At 35.2% G+C, this 15,466-nt stretch overlaps 1 protein-coding gene across 16 annotated transcripts in view; it reads right to left on the reverse strand.

Moving 5' to 3' along the window:
• The window catches only part of RBM41 (RNA binding motif protein 41), a 67,930-nt gene that overhangs the window by 24,637 nt on the left and 27,827 nt on the right, over positions 1–15,466 (reverse strand). For 14 of the 16 annotated variants that reach the window (XM_063635243.1, XM_063635242.1, XM_055267097.2 and 11 more), the window contains one exon: positions 11,604–12,007. The exons of 1 other annotated variant lie outside the window; for it this stretch is intronic. In XM_063635243.1, the coding sequence (XP_063491313.1) occupies positions 11,604–12,007 (404 nt within the window). Of the gene's footprint in view, positions 1–11,603; positions 12,059–15,466 lie in introns of all 16 variants that reach the window. One more of the 16 variants, XM_055267087.2, reaches the window with a different exon arrangement.

Genomic DNA, 15,466 nt, shown 5'->3' on the forward strand with positions numbered 1-15,466 from the left:
AATTCAGACAGGAGCAGCAAAAGCAAAGAAAAAGCAAATATACCTCTTAAATGACTTAAGTGCTGAAAGGTATAAATAAATATATTAAATATTGTTAACAAGTAGTAGAATCTTTAAGTTTCAAAATCTTTAAAACCTGGATATTAACATATTTAGCATTTATGTATGTTCATATCTTAAAGGCAAGGGCATAGAATAATTGACTTGCCTATGCTCTCAAATACTAATCATGAAAATATCAAATTAAATAACCATAGAAAGGGGTATGTGAAAACAAACTTCGAGTTTCTCATCCATTAGGAAAGACCCATACTAAGACTGTTCCCTTTGATATGAATTTTTTTTTTTTTGAGATGGAGTTTCACTCTTGTTGCCCAAGCTGGAGTGCAATGGCGTGATCTCGGCTCACTGCAACCACTGCTTCCCAGGTTCAAGCGATTCTCCTGCCTCAGCCTCCCCAGTAGCTGGGATTACAGGTGCGCACCACCACACCCAGCTATTTTTTTATATTTTTAGTAGAAATGGGGTTTTACCATGTTAGCCAGGCTGGTCTCGAATTCCTGACCTCAGGTGATTCGCCCGCCTCGGCCTCCCAAAGTGCTGGGATTACAGGCGTGAGCCACCACATCTGGCCAATATGAATACTTTTTAAAAATAAAGAGGACTTCTGGTTGAGGTGGCTCTGTCAGGGGATGCTGGGATGCATCCCCTCTGCATATATACACACATAAGTGCAGACTTGTATGTATGTATGAATGTATCCACAACATACATAACACACACACACACACAGATACAGCTAGGTTCAAAAACAAGATAAACAAAGCTGTGAAAAAGAAAAACAGAGCCTCCAAGTGATAATACAGCATAAAGCTCTTCCTGGTATCCCTATGCAACACATGGTATTATTTTACATGCTTTCAACTTCATATAATATAGCCCTTTATATAAACAATATGCATTCTTCTACAGCTACATTTTTAAAAACTCTTTAAAAATGTATTTTAATTTTAGAACAGTTTTGGATTTATAGAAAAATTTAGAATACAGAGAACTCCCATCTACCCCATGGTTTTCCCTGTTATTAATATCTTACATTAAGGTAATGTAATGTAACCTCACATTAATATGTTGTTACAATTAATGAAGCAGTATTGATACATTATTATTAACCAAAGTCCATAGTTTAGATTTCCTTAGTTTTTACCTAATGTCCTTTTTCTGTTCTAGGATCTAGGTTACATTACATTTAGACTGGGGTTATGGATTATCGGGAAGAAAACCACACAGGAGAAGTACAGTTTTGATCACATAATGTTACGCATACATACAATCAATATGATTCATCAATATGATTAACAACTATTGGTGTTGGCCTTAATCACCTGGCTTAGGTAGTGTTTGTCAGATTTCTTCTTGAAAAGTTACTCTTTTTTCCTGCTTTTTCTTCCTGTACTCTTTTGGAAAGAAGTCATTATGAGCAGCTCAAAACTAAGGAATGGGGAGTTACGCTTTCCCTCCCTGAGGCAGAGTATCTACATAAGTTGTATGAAATTCTTTTTCATGGGAGGCGTATATTTCTGTTCCTCTATATATTTGTTTACTCAATCACTTATTTATATCACCTGGACTCATGGATGTTTACTCTATACATTGGATTATCCAACATTATTTTAGTTTGTTGCACAAATTGTTCCAGCTTTAGTCATTGGAAGCTCTTTCATTTGGCTCCTGTATTCCTTTGCAATACCAATGTCAAAAAACAACATAAAATCATGTCAAAGAACAATAAAATAATGATTTTAAGATAATGATTTATTTTATCTTAGTTTGTTGCACAAGTTGTTCTGGCTTTAGTCATTGGAAGCTCTTTCATTTGGCTCCCGTATTCCTTTGAAATATCCCCAGTGTCAAAAAACATAAAATCATCACGTCGAAGAATAAAATAATGATTTAAGATAATGATTTATTTTATTTTACTTAGTTTGCTGCATAAATTGTTCTGGCTTTAGTCATTGGAAGCTCTTTCATTTGGCTCCTGTATTCCTTTGAAATACCCCTAATGTCAAAAAAACAACATAAAATCATCATGTCAAAGAACAATAAAATGATTTTATATTGTTCTTTTTAGCACTTCCTTACTTTCTGGCACTACAAGATGCACAAGGCTCATCTTGTATATTTCCTGCCCCAGTATTAGAAGCAGCCATTTCTCTAAGGAGCCCTGGTTCATTTTATTAGAAAATGGTATTAGAAAGCAAGATAAGGTTGCTGTGCAAGCTCATTGCTACTGGTGTGTCCTTTCATTTGGGTCCTTTCAGCTCACAGAACAAAAAATATTTATTTATACTAATCCATGTCTACATAAACACATATAAATATTTCTATATGTAAACACTTATATCTATACTAAGTTAAACATGAATTCGTCCTGATGTCTCCAACTGTAAACCATTATCACATGGATCATTTCAGCTTCCTCCTTTTACTTATCTGTAGATTGCAACAGTGAGAAACCTGGCCCCCACCATCTGCCATCCATTTACTTAATTGTTCCACTCCATTATGCATGTATAACAGTATCAGAATTGTTACTCCCTAAGTAACCTGTACCTGCCATGGGACATAACCTTATCAACAAGGGTACTGTGCTTATGTGAAGTCCCATTTGCTTTTAGTCTTTCAGACTCCACGTATTTCCAAAGATGCTTAGTTCAGCATCTTTTCCCCCATCCGTTCGATGAGGTTGTTTTACAGTTAGACTCTCTTCTCACTGTCTGCATTCTTTCCTAGGGTCCCTCAACCTCCTAAATGACTTTTTAACATTTGCATACATTAAGTGTCACTCTGTGCTATGTAGTTTAATGGGTTTTGACAAATGCATGTCTTGCCTCTACAACTACAGTATTATACAGAATAATTTTACTGCCCTAAAGATTCCCTGTTTCATCTATTCCTCCCTTCTCCATTCCCCTCAAACCCTTGGCAGCCATTTATTATCTGTCTATAGTTTTCCCTCTTCCAGAATGTCATATAATGAAATCATACAATATGTGGTCTTTCCATACTAGCTTCTTTCAGCTATTAATATACGTCTAAAGTTCCTCTATGTCTTTTTGTGGCTGGACAGTGCATTTCTTTTTATTGCTGAATTATATTCCATTGTATAGATCTGCCACAAGTGAATGTATCCATTAACCTATTGGAGGACATCTTGACTGCTTCCAGTTTTTGGCAATTATGAATAAAGCTACTACGAACATTCACATGGCAGTTTTTGTTGAACACAGGCTTTTCAAATCAACTGGGTAAATAAGTAGGAATGCAGTAGTTGGACTGTGTAGTAAAATAACGTTCAGCTTTGTAAGAGGTGGCCAACCTGTCTTCCAAAGAGGTTGTATTCCCACCAGCAATGAATAAAAATCCCAGACTTCATGACTATGAAATATATCCATAAAAAAAAAAAACTGCAGCCAGGCACGGTAGCTCATGCCTGTAATCCCAGCACTGTGGGAGGCAGAGGCGAGCAAATCACTTGAGGTCAGGAGTTCGAGACCAGCCTGGCCAATATGGCAAAATCCCATCTCTACTAAAAATACAAAATTAGCTGGGTGTGGTGGCTCACACCTGTAGCCAGCTACTTGGGAAGCTGAAGTAGGAGAATTGCTTGAACCTGGGAGGTGGAGGTTGCAGTGAGCTGAGACTGCACCACTGCACTCCAATCTGGGTGACAGAGAGCGAGACTCTGCCTCGAAACACAAAACAAAACAAAACTGCACTTGTATCTTCTACATCTATAATTTTTAAAAAAGTTCCTGTTGCTCTGCTTCCTGAACAGAATTTGGTATTGTCAGTTTTATTATGGACTTTAGCCATTCTAGTAGGTGTGTAGTGGCACTTCTTATTTTTCAATTCTCTGATGACAAATAAAAATGAGCTTCTTTTCGTATGCTTATTTGCCATGTATATATCTTCTGTGGTGAGGTGTTTTTTCTTATTTTTTACCCATTTTTTAAATTGAGTTTTTTAATACTGTTGAATTTTGGGAATTCTTTGTGTATTTTGGATACAAGTTTTTTATTAGACGTGAGTTTTGCAAATATTTTTCTAGTCTGTGGCTTGTCTTGATTCTCTTAAAAGTGTTTTTCATATAGCAGAAGTTTATAATGTTAATAAAGTCTGACTTACCAATTGTTCCTTACATATATTGTACTTTTGGTGATATATCTGATAAATACATCATCAAACACAAGGTCACTTAGATTTTAATCTTTTTCTTCTAGAAGTTTTATAGTATTGTGTTTTATATTTAGGTCTATGACAATTACGAGTTAATTTTTATGAAGGATGTAAGGTTTGTATCTAGATTCATTTTTTTTAAATGTGGCTATTCAGTTGCTCTAGCACCATTTGTTGAAAAGACTATTCTTTCTCCACTAAACTGTCCTTGATCCCTTGTCAAATATCAATTTACTGTATTTATGTGGGTCTAATCCTTGGGTCTCTATTCTACTCCATTGATCCGTGTGTCTTTTTTTCCCCCATCAACACCACACCATGCTACTTGATTATAGTAACTCTTGAAGTTGGGTAGTGTCAGTCCTCCAAATTTGTTCTTCTTCAGGAGTGTGTTACATGTTCTGGGTCTTTTGTCTTTTCATATAAACTTAGAATCAGTTCCTAAATATCCACAAAATAACATGCTGGGATTTCATTGGGATTGTGTGGAATCTACAAATCAATTTGAGAAGAACTGATATCTTAACAATATTAAGTCTTTCAATCCAAGAACACAAAATGTCTCTGTGTTTATGTAGATCTTATTTAATTTTTCATCAGTTTTACACTTTTGTGCATATAGAACCTGTACATACTTTGTTAAATTTATACCTAAGTATTTCATTCTTTTCTGATGCTATTGTAAATGGTGTTGTTTTTAATTTCAAATTCCAATTGTTCATTTCTGGTATAGAGGAAAGCAATTGACTTTTGTGGATAAACCTTGTAACCTCCAAGCTATACTAATCTACTAGTTCCAAGAGTTGTTTGTTAGTTTGTTTTTTGGCTGATTCTTTGGGATTCTCTACACAGACATACATGTTACTTGTGAACAAAGAGAGTTTTATTTTTTCCTTCCCAATCTGTATACTTTTAATTTCCTTCATTTGTTTTACTGCTGTAGCTGGTACTTCTAGTACAGTGTCAAAAAGAAGTGGGGAAAGGGGACATTTTTGCCTTATTTCTGATCAAAGGGGAAAGCATCCAGTTCCTATTAAGTATGATGTTAGCTGTAGGGTGTTGTAGATATTCTTTATCAAGTTGAGGATGTTATAGTCTATTCCTACTTTGCTGAGTTTTATCATGAATCGATGTTAAGATATTTCAAATGTTTTTCTACATCAAATGAAGTGACCATATGATTTTTCTTCTTTAGTCTATTGATGTGGTGGATTATATTAATTGAATTTCAAATGTTGAACCTATGGTGGATATCTGGAAGAAATCATACTTGATCACAGTATATAATTATTTTTATACATTATTGAATTTGATTACCTAACATTTTGATTTCTCAATCAATATTTCAATCAAATGTTTTGATTTTCCTAACATAGAGGATTTTTGCTTCTATACACATGAGGGATACTGTCTGTAGTTTTTTGTCATTGTAATGTCTTTATCTGGTTTTGGTACTAAGCTAAGGCTGGTCTCATGAATTAAGAAGTGTTCCCTCTGCTTCTGTTTTCTGAAAAAAGATTGTAAAAAATGAGTATTATTTTATATGCTTCCATTTTCACCCTTCTCTTAGCCATATCAATTGTACTTCTTTATATAATTTTTTTTTAGTAATTGCCTTAGAGTTTGCAATATACACTTACAACTGATCTAAGTCCACTCTCAGATAAAACTATACCACTTCATGGATAGTGCAAATACCTTATAACAAAGACAAATTTGTATTTATATATATACACTAATTCCTGCAACCTATCCCTTATAATATCACTGTTACTCATTTCACTTATCCATATACTATAATTATCCAACACATTCCTATTATTATTTTGAAAAGTTTTATTCTAGATTGTTTTAAAATGAGAAAATAAAAGATTTTATTTTACCTTAATGCATTCTCCTATGCTCTTTCTTTCTTTATGCAGATCTGAGTTTCTGACCTATATAATTTTGTTTATCTCTGGAGAACTTTTTTTGAAAGCCTTTTTTTTTCCCTACAAGGTGGGATTTACTGGTGAAAAATTCCCTCAGTTTTGTTTGTCTGAGAAAGTCTTTATTATTTTTCCTTCACTTTTGAAGGATTTTTTTTTTTTTGCTGGATAAATAATTCTAGGTGGGTGTTTTCTTTTTACTTTTGACACAAATATTTCACACTACTCTCTTGCTTGCACAGTTGCTGACGAGAAATGTAATTCTTATCTTCGTTTCTATACAGGTAAAGTATTTTCTCTGGCTGTTTTTAAAATCTTTTCTTTGTCTTTCTGTAGTTTGAACATGATATGCTTAGGTGTAGTTTTGGTATTTATCCTGCTTGGTGTTCTTGGAGCTTCCCAGATCTATGGCTTGTTATCTGCTATTAATTTTGGAAAATTCTCAGCCATTACTACTTCAAATATTTCTTCTCCTTCTTTTTCTCTTCTCCTTTTGGTATTCCAATAACATGTATGTTATACCCTGAAACTGTCCCATAGTTGTTGGATATTCTGTTCCTTTTTTTCAGTCTTTTTTTCCTTTGTTATTTCAGCATGGGAAGTTTTTATTGCCATGTCTTCAAGCTTACTGATTCCTTCCTTGGCTGTTTCCAACTTACTGATGAGCCTATCAAAGGCATTCTTCATTTATTACAGTGTTTTTGATTTCTAGCATCTCCTTTTGATTCTTTCTTAGAGTTTCTCTCTGTTTAGATTAGCCATCTGGTCTTGCATGTTATCTACTTTTATTCATAGCCTACTTAGTATGTTAATCGTGGTTATTTTAAATTCCACATCTGATTATTCCAAAACCTGAATTTGGTTCTCATGCTTGTTTTGCCTCTTCAGACTGTGTTTTTTTTTTTTTGCTTTTGCTTTTTTTTTTTTTTTTTAGCATACGTTATAATTTCTTTTGTTGAAAACTGGACATGATCTATCAAGTAATAGGAACTAATCCAAAGAGGCCATTAGTATGAGGTTTTATGTTAATCTGGCCAGGAGTTGGGCTGTGCTTAATGTTTGATGTAGCTGTAGGTGTCAGAAGTTTCTGTTTCTTCTAGTGTCTTCTTTTTGTCTCCCTTGTTTCCTTTGGATTTACAAAAAAAACAAAACAAATAAAAACAAAACAACAACAAAAAAACCTCCTTAAATAGAGTCTGATCCTTGCAGGTCTTTCAGCTATAATCCACGGTTATTATACTGAAGCTCTGTTGATGTAGTAGCAAGGTGTGGAAGGGGAGGCATTCTCTGATCCTATGAAGAAGTCTCAATCTTTTAGTGTGCCTGTGTCTCCAGCCTGTAACCTTCACAAGCATTTCACAGCTTTTTTTTTTTTTCTCTTAGATGAGACAGGAAGGCTAGAAGAGCCTGGAGTTGTATAAGGCTTTGGTAAAGTTGTTTTCCTTGCTGGCTAGCCCTTCGCTAAGTAGAAAGTTCTGGATACACTTAAAAATGATAATGTTTCCTCTGTCCATGCCAGAAACGAGATTTTTTTTTCTTAGGTCTTTACCTTGAAACTTGTGGGGTTCCTGGAAGCAATCAAAACCTCTAAGACTGTGGGTCCCAGGAGTTTTGTCATTCCTACACTAGTCTACGCTCTGACTCCAGCAATTTGTCAAAGTTACCACCTAAGTGTTTCTACCAGTTTATGTCTCCAGTGCCTTTTGCTCCTGATAAGCAAATCTGGGATGTGATTTTCTGTAACTCCCTGTTTCTTCAGATTTCAGGATTACAGTTTGCTCTGTGACTTAAATTTTCTGTTGGGTCTAAGAAAAGTCATTGATTTTTAGTTTGTTCAACAATTTTTCTTATTGTAAGACAGGAGTGATGACTTCTAAGGACTTCACATGTTGAAGCTGAAACTAGAAATCTGCAACTAGCTATTTTTATTCAAAATTATGTTTGTGAGTTTCATCCAAATTGATACCTATAATTCTATTTTATTCATTTTCTCTACTGTGTAGTATTCTATTTTATAAACATACAATGTTTTATCCATACTCCTGCTGATGAACAATGCTACAACAAGCATCATTATAACATCTCCTAATGTGCATGTCTAAGAGTTTCTCTAGGATAGATAATGAAGAGTGAGACTGCTGACTTACAGTGTATGAAGATCTTCAATTTTACTAGACATTGCCATGATGTTCTTGGAAGTGATTGTATTCATTTATATTCCCCCGGAGGTATATTAGAGTTCTTATTGTTTTTCTTTTTTCTTTTTTTCTTTTTTTTTTTTTTTTGAGACAGAGTCTTGCTCTGTCACCCAAGCTGGAGTGCTGGAGTGCAGTGGCATGATCTCGGGTCACCACAACCTCCACCTCCTGGGTTCAAGGTGCTCATGCCTCAGCCTCCTGAGCAGCTGCGATTACAAGTGTGTGCCATCAAACTCGGCTAATTTTTAGTAGAGACAGGGTTTCGCCACATTGGCCAGGCTGGTGTCAAACTCCTGATCTCAGGTGAACTGCCGGCCTCGGCCTCCCAAAGTGCTGAGGTTACATAGAGTTCTTACTGTTTCATATGCTCACCAGTACTTGGCATTGTCAGGCCTTTAAATATATGCCAGCATTCTAAGTACTAAATGTATATATCATAGTATAGATTTATTTTGCATTTTATTGATTACTAATGAGATTTCTTAAGTCTATTGGCCACTGGTGTTTTTGCCTCTGTGAATTGCCTGTTATATCTGTTTTTATAAACGCTTTTATTCTTATTGTGTTGTTTGTATTTTTCTTATTGATTTATAGGGAAGGATCTCCTTAAAATGATTCAAAAAGCACAAACCATTGAATAAAATACTGATAATCTGATAACATTAAAATGAAAGACTTTTGCTCAACAAAAGACATCAGGAACAAAGTTAAAAGGTAAGTCATCCACTGGGCAAAGATATTTGCTAAACAACAGAAAGGATTCATATGCAGAATTTTAAAATAATCCCTATAAATAAATATGAAAAAACAAACGATTAAATATTCAGCAAAGGAATATAACAGGTAACTCACAGAAAGTTCCTGAAAGGCTAATAAATGTTAAGAATACATGCATAACCTCACTGGAAATCAGAAACATGCAAATTAAAACAATGAGATATCTTTTCAAGCTGATTAGGCTGGCAAAATAATACTCCAAAGTTTTGGCAAGGACGTGAAGAGATCTCTGAAACCCTGTTCCATTAGAAATTGAGATATACATACCCTATATATCACAGTAATTCCACTCCCAGGTATATAACCTAGAACGATGATTCTTAAATTGTTACTCTCAGACCAGCAGGATCAGAATCTCTTGGGAACTTGTTGGAAATGCAAATTCTCAGGCCCCACTCCAGATCTACTGAGTCAAAATTTCTGGGGGTGGAGTCTAGCAATCTGTGTTTTAATAAGCCCTCCAGGCAATTCTGATGCACACTAACATTTGAGACACTGTAATAGAATGACACCTTCCCAACACTTTTGATTGAGATCTACACGAAGAACTGCATTCTTCAACATGGCCCCACACACATTATCTCACATATACACAAACACATATTAAAAATAAAATGCTTTAAGAAACAGTAATTACCCTAACATACTGTAGGGAACGCTTTTTGATATTTTCTATTCTATTCCATTTCATTAAAAAAATTCCATTGGTTGTAACCTACTAATTGTAATCTAAGTTTGAAAAAGTCTGGCATATGTGCAACAAGAGATGTACGATAATACTTGCTGCAGAATTAACTGTAATAGCAAAATAACAGAAAGAACAAATCCTCAGGAAAATGGATAAATATAATAAATGATGGTCTATTTCTACAATGGAATACTATATAGTTCCTTGTATCTTTAGAAATAAATTTCAAAAGCATTATGCATATCGAGTCAAAAAGGTTGTAAAATGATAGAGTATGTCATCTATATAGTTTTAAAACATATAAAACTATATGTTATTTGTGAATATATGGCTATGTAGCAAAAATATAAAAACGTGCACAGGAATTATAAATAGCAAATTCAGGATAGTGGTTACATCTGGAAAGGATAAAGGAGAATGGGATTGGTGAGGAATATGTGGAAGTCTTCAGGAATATCTATAATGCTTTATTATTTTTTTAATTAAGCAAATATGGAAAATACTAGGAATTTATAATGATTAATAAAGGTTGGCTGGCTACACAGGTATTTGCTATATTATGCTATATAACTTTTGGTATATTAATATTTCATAACAAAAAGTAAATAAAAACAAAGCTACCCTTGAATTAATAGTATAAATACCTCTGAACTACTAGAAATTCAATCAGTCAAATAAACTGTTTTAATATCCCTCATCTAGAATGATTTTTTTTTTTAATTCAGAGACAGTCAAAAACTAACATTATATTTTTGGTTTTGTTTTTTAAATTAGACACAACAAAGTATATGCTCCAGGGGCTTGTGTTGTCTCTTCGGGTAATATAGTAATGAAGAGTTTTCCATTCTAGATGTAACATATAACATGAATGTGAAATAATGATTTGATCAATAAAATAAGAGTTATTTACGTTATTTAGTTACATACTGGACAATTTCTTTTCTTTTTTTTTTTTTTTTTTTGAGACAAAGTCTCGGTTTGTTGCCCAGGCTGGATTTTGCAGTGGCATGATCTGGGCTCACTGCAACCTCTGCCTCCCGGGTTCAAGCGATTCTCCTGCCTCAGCCTCCTGAGTAGCTGGGATTACAGGCACGCACCACCATGCCCGGCTAATTTTTGTATTTTTAGTAGAGATGGGGTTTCACCATGTTGGTCAGGCTGGTCTCGAACTCCTGACCTCGTGATCCGCCTGCCTCAGCCTCCCAAAGTGCTCGGATTACAGGCATGAGCCACCGCACCCGGCCTTGTTGGACAATTTCTTAAAGCTTATAGGACCTTTTCACTTTGCTGCTTTGCCAACAGCAATTTAAGTCATATGTCATATGAAAGTCAGGTAGAGCATTCTGAAGACTCATGTGGTAGCATATACCCTACTCACAACCAGGCAGTCAATTATTGGCTAATTCCAGAGGCACCATGGCTACCAGCTACGGTGGTCCTATGAACACTATTTGATTATTACACCGTAGGAAATTGGAGGTTACTCTTCCTTCAATTCGGGGCTTCTAATAGGTATGGACTAGAGTCTTACCAAGATTTCTTTAAAATGCTAAGGGTAGTTCAGGACCTTAGCAAAGTAACAAGAACCTTATAGGAAATATGCTACTTATATAGTATGCAGAGAATGAATAGTCAAGGTCAAGGACAAACACAATCACTGTGCCTATATCATGATTCTTTGGTATAATCAAAGCTAATTTAAAAGTATTACTTTAGGTAGAGGTAAATAAAAGCGAAATCAACCCAGGTTGTTTTACTTGGTTTGGCCTATACCTTGTTTGGTTCCCCTGGATTATATGAAGAAAACATAGGAATTTTTCGGATCTCTTCCTCTGACAAACGATTTCTCTGGATTTCATCTTCTGGGACAAATTCTATTGGCTGCGTCAGCTTCTTAGGCCCAGTCCAACAATGCTCAGGTGAAAAATCAATAACATTTGCCACATGGAGACTGGGGCCTTTACCCTGTGCTGCCTGTTTTCCCTTGTCCTGGTGTAATGATGGGCTCTCAGCTGTGCCACTATCACCCACTGATGTAGCTGAGACCAGTGAGTGGGAAGCAAAGGGTTCACCTCTCATAAGTTGGAACTCTTCAAGACGTTTTTTCATTATCATCTCTTGGTAAAAACTTTCCAGGTTGTTCATGGGATCACCTTTGTTCTTCTTTTGGGGTTCATCTGGATCAAGACAAAGAGATAGGGAAGTTCTACAAAGCCTACCAATACAACCTTTGACAAATTAATAAAAATTAAATCCTGGGCCTCAGATAAAGAAACACTGCTGGGGCAGGTATTTACAACCTGTGACAAATGACAATGGTAAATAGTTATCTTATTACAGTATATTTCAAGCAGAATTATAGGCCAGAACTACGGTGAGGCAAGTGAGGCACCTAGAATCATGCAAATATATGCACCTCTAATTGATAAGGACATTTAAAAAAATATAAGCAATATAGTATTATACTTCACAAAATTAATAATTCCTTAGTATCATCTAATACCAATGTTATGTTCAAATTGTCCTGATTCCATCTAAGATTTTTTTAAACTTGTTTATTCAATTCAAAATCTAAACTAGCCTTTGGCTGTTATATCTCTTAAGATACTTTTATTCTAAAACAGTGCCTCGTCTCTCCCACCCCTCTATTTCATTTTCTCACTCAACCATTGATTAAATAAACTACATTTGTTCTATGAACAAATGAATTTGATTAATCATTTTCTGATGGTGTTGTTTAACTTGTTCCTTAATCCCTTCTATTTCTTGGCAGATAATCTATAACTATACTACCTAATACAGTAGCCACGGTCACATGTGTCTATTTAAATTAATTTTTAAATATCAGTTCCTCAGCTGAACTTAACAAATTTAAAGTGTTCGACAGTCACATGTGGCTAGTCGATACCATATTGGACAGAACAGATAAAAACTATTACATCATTTTAGAAAGTTGCATTGGACAGTGCTGATCCAGAGGTTTGATTAGGTTCAGGTTCAATATTTTTAGGAAAGAATCCTTTATAGACAGATATGTACTTCCTATTGTATCATGTCATAAGACACATAATGTTTGGTGGTCCTATTTTTAGTGATACTGAAATTGATCAGTGGATTGAGGTGGTAGATAGTATTAGTCTCATCCCTCCATTATTAAATCTTCCCATTCACCTTCCACCTAATGGGTTTTTTACATCCACTGATGACCATTACCTAGTCTATTAATTTATTAAGAGTTGCAAATCATGGCTTTCCTAATTCTTTCTTTTACACTTATTATCTGTAATTCTAAAATGAACTTACCGTCATCAACTATGTGGTTTCCCTAAATGTAGATCATATGGGAATGGCAGGATGATAAATGCTTGATTCTTTGCCATTATTTACCAATTATGAAAGTAAGAGTTGACACCTTAGAAATGTCTAATGGGGGCCGGGCGCGGTGGCTCATGCCTGCAATCCCAGCACTTTTGGAGGCCGAGGAGGGCGGATCACAAGGTCAGGATTTTGAGACCAGCCTGGCCAATATGGTGAAACCTCATCTCTACTAAAAATACAAAAATTAGCCGGGCATGGTGGCGGGCACCTGTAGTCCCAGTTACTCGGGAGGCTGAGGCAGGAGAATTGCTTGAACCTGGGAAGCAGAGGTTGCAGTGAGCCGAGATCACGCCATTGCACTCCAGCCTGGGCGGCAGAGCGAGACTCCGTCTCAAAAAAAAAAAAAAAATGTCCAATGGTGACCAATGGTTATTTTTAGTATAATAATGAAACCGTGTATTTTCATATACTGTATCTGTGTCAATTAAACATAGTCATTATTCTTTTTAGTGGCCAAATTATCCCACTTAGGACCAGTGGGAGCCCCTTCAAATCGGCTCCTGTATTGCTTCTCGGCTTTCTGGCACAGCCAAATATCCTAAGCTCATCTTGCATACCTCCTAACTCAAACCTGGAATATTTTTGTAGGGACCCTTGGTTCCTTTTAAGAGGAAGTGGTATTTAGAAACCAAAGTGTGTTGCTGGTGTGTGCAGAAGCAACTTCCAAGTTGTTGTTTCCAGTCCTTTTCAGTGGACAAAAGCTAGGACATTTTTTTTTATATGATCCACTAGAATGGTTTTATTATTTTTTTAAATTTTACTTTAAGTTCTGGGATACATGTGCTGAACATGCAGTTTTGTTACATAGGTATACATGTGCCATGGTGGTTTGCTGCACCTATCAACCCATTATGTAAGTTTTAAGCCCCGCATGCATTAGGTATTTGTCCTAATGCTCTCCCTCCCCTTTCCCTCCACCCCCTGAGAGGCCCCAGTGTGTGATGTTCCCCTCCCTGTGTCCATGTGTTCTCATTGTTCAACTCCCACTTATGAGTGAGAACATGCAGTGTTTGGTTTTCTGTTCCTGTGTTAGTTTGTTGAGCAAGAGGGACATTTTTAAAGAGAAAAGTAAACCATGAGTTTATATTGGTATTTCCAACTCAAATCTAAGATAACAAGATTTTTACTTAAACTCCTCTATTTTAGAGTGTATCTCCTCTCATATGCTTAAAATAATATTAGCAAAATTATTCACTAGCTTCTTCCTACAATATACTTATAGAATTTTAAAATGTCAATAACAATACTATCACCAATAAAACTGCTGAATATAGTTTTATATTTCTTTGCAGTTACTTTTGCCCTTAGAATATGGGTCCCGTTGGAAATATACAAATGTTTTAAAGTCACTATAAGTAATTTGTTTTCCAATTGTGTGTTTATGCTACTAACTTTATTTATCATTAGGCTCATTTGCTTCAGGTTGTTTTTGAATTTTAGGGATTGATTTTTACCTTTTTGATTAAGCTTTTAAATGATGCAAAATATTTACATGGATCTAAAGTGAAACTGTTATATAGTACCTTCACAGAAGTCTCACTTCCATCTCTGTCCCCTTTATCCCATTCCCTTCCTTCCCCATAAATAATAATTTTTATTAGGTTTTGGCTTATGGTTCCATTGTTTCTTTTTTGAAAATATAAGCAAATAGGCATATATACACATACACATAATTCATTAGTTATACCTCTCTCCTACATAAAAAGTAACTTACTCTAAGCACTGTTCTACAATTTACTTTTTTGCACTTAACAATATATCCTGGAGATAGTTCCATATTAATGTGTAGAGCTCTTCTCATTCCTTCTTAAAGCTGCACAGTACTCCACTGTGTGGATGTACCATAGTTTATTTAACTATTCCCCTCCTGATACACGTTGGTCTTATATCCAGTCTCATACTGTTATGAATAATGTCCTGATAAACAGCTTTGTGCATACAGGATTTGGTATTTTTCAAGTACATGTTTAAAATAGATTCCCCGAAGCGAAACTGCTGAGACAAAGGGCAAATGTGTATGTAATTTTTCTATGTATTGTTAAATTTCACTCTGTAGGAGTTATACTATTCTATATTTCCACCAGCAAGGCATAGGAGTAGTTATGTAAGTATTTCCTAAGACACAAAAAGCACTAACCATTAATGAAAAGATTGATAAATTCAACTACAATTAAAATTAAGAACTTCTGTTCATCAAAATGTCATAAAGAGCTGGAAAAAAACCCCACAAGATAGGAAAAGATATTTGCTACACAAAG

The sequence above is a fragment of the Symphalangus syndactylus genome, chromosome X, assembly GCF_028878055.3.
Source record: "Symphalangus syndactylus isolate Jambi chromosome X, NHGRI_mSymSyn1-v2.1_pri, whole genome shotgun sequence".
Lineage (NCBI taxonomy): Eukaryota > Metazoa > Chordata > Mammalia > Primates > Hylobatidae > Symphalangus > Symphalangus syndactylus.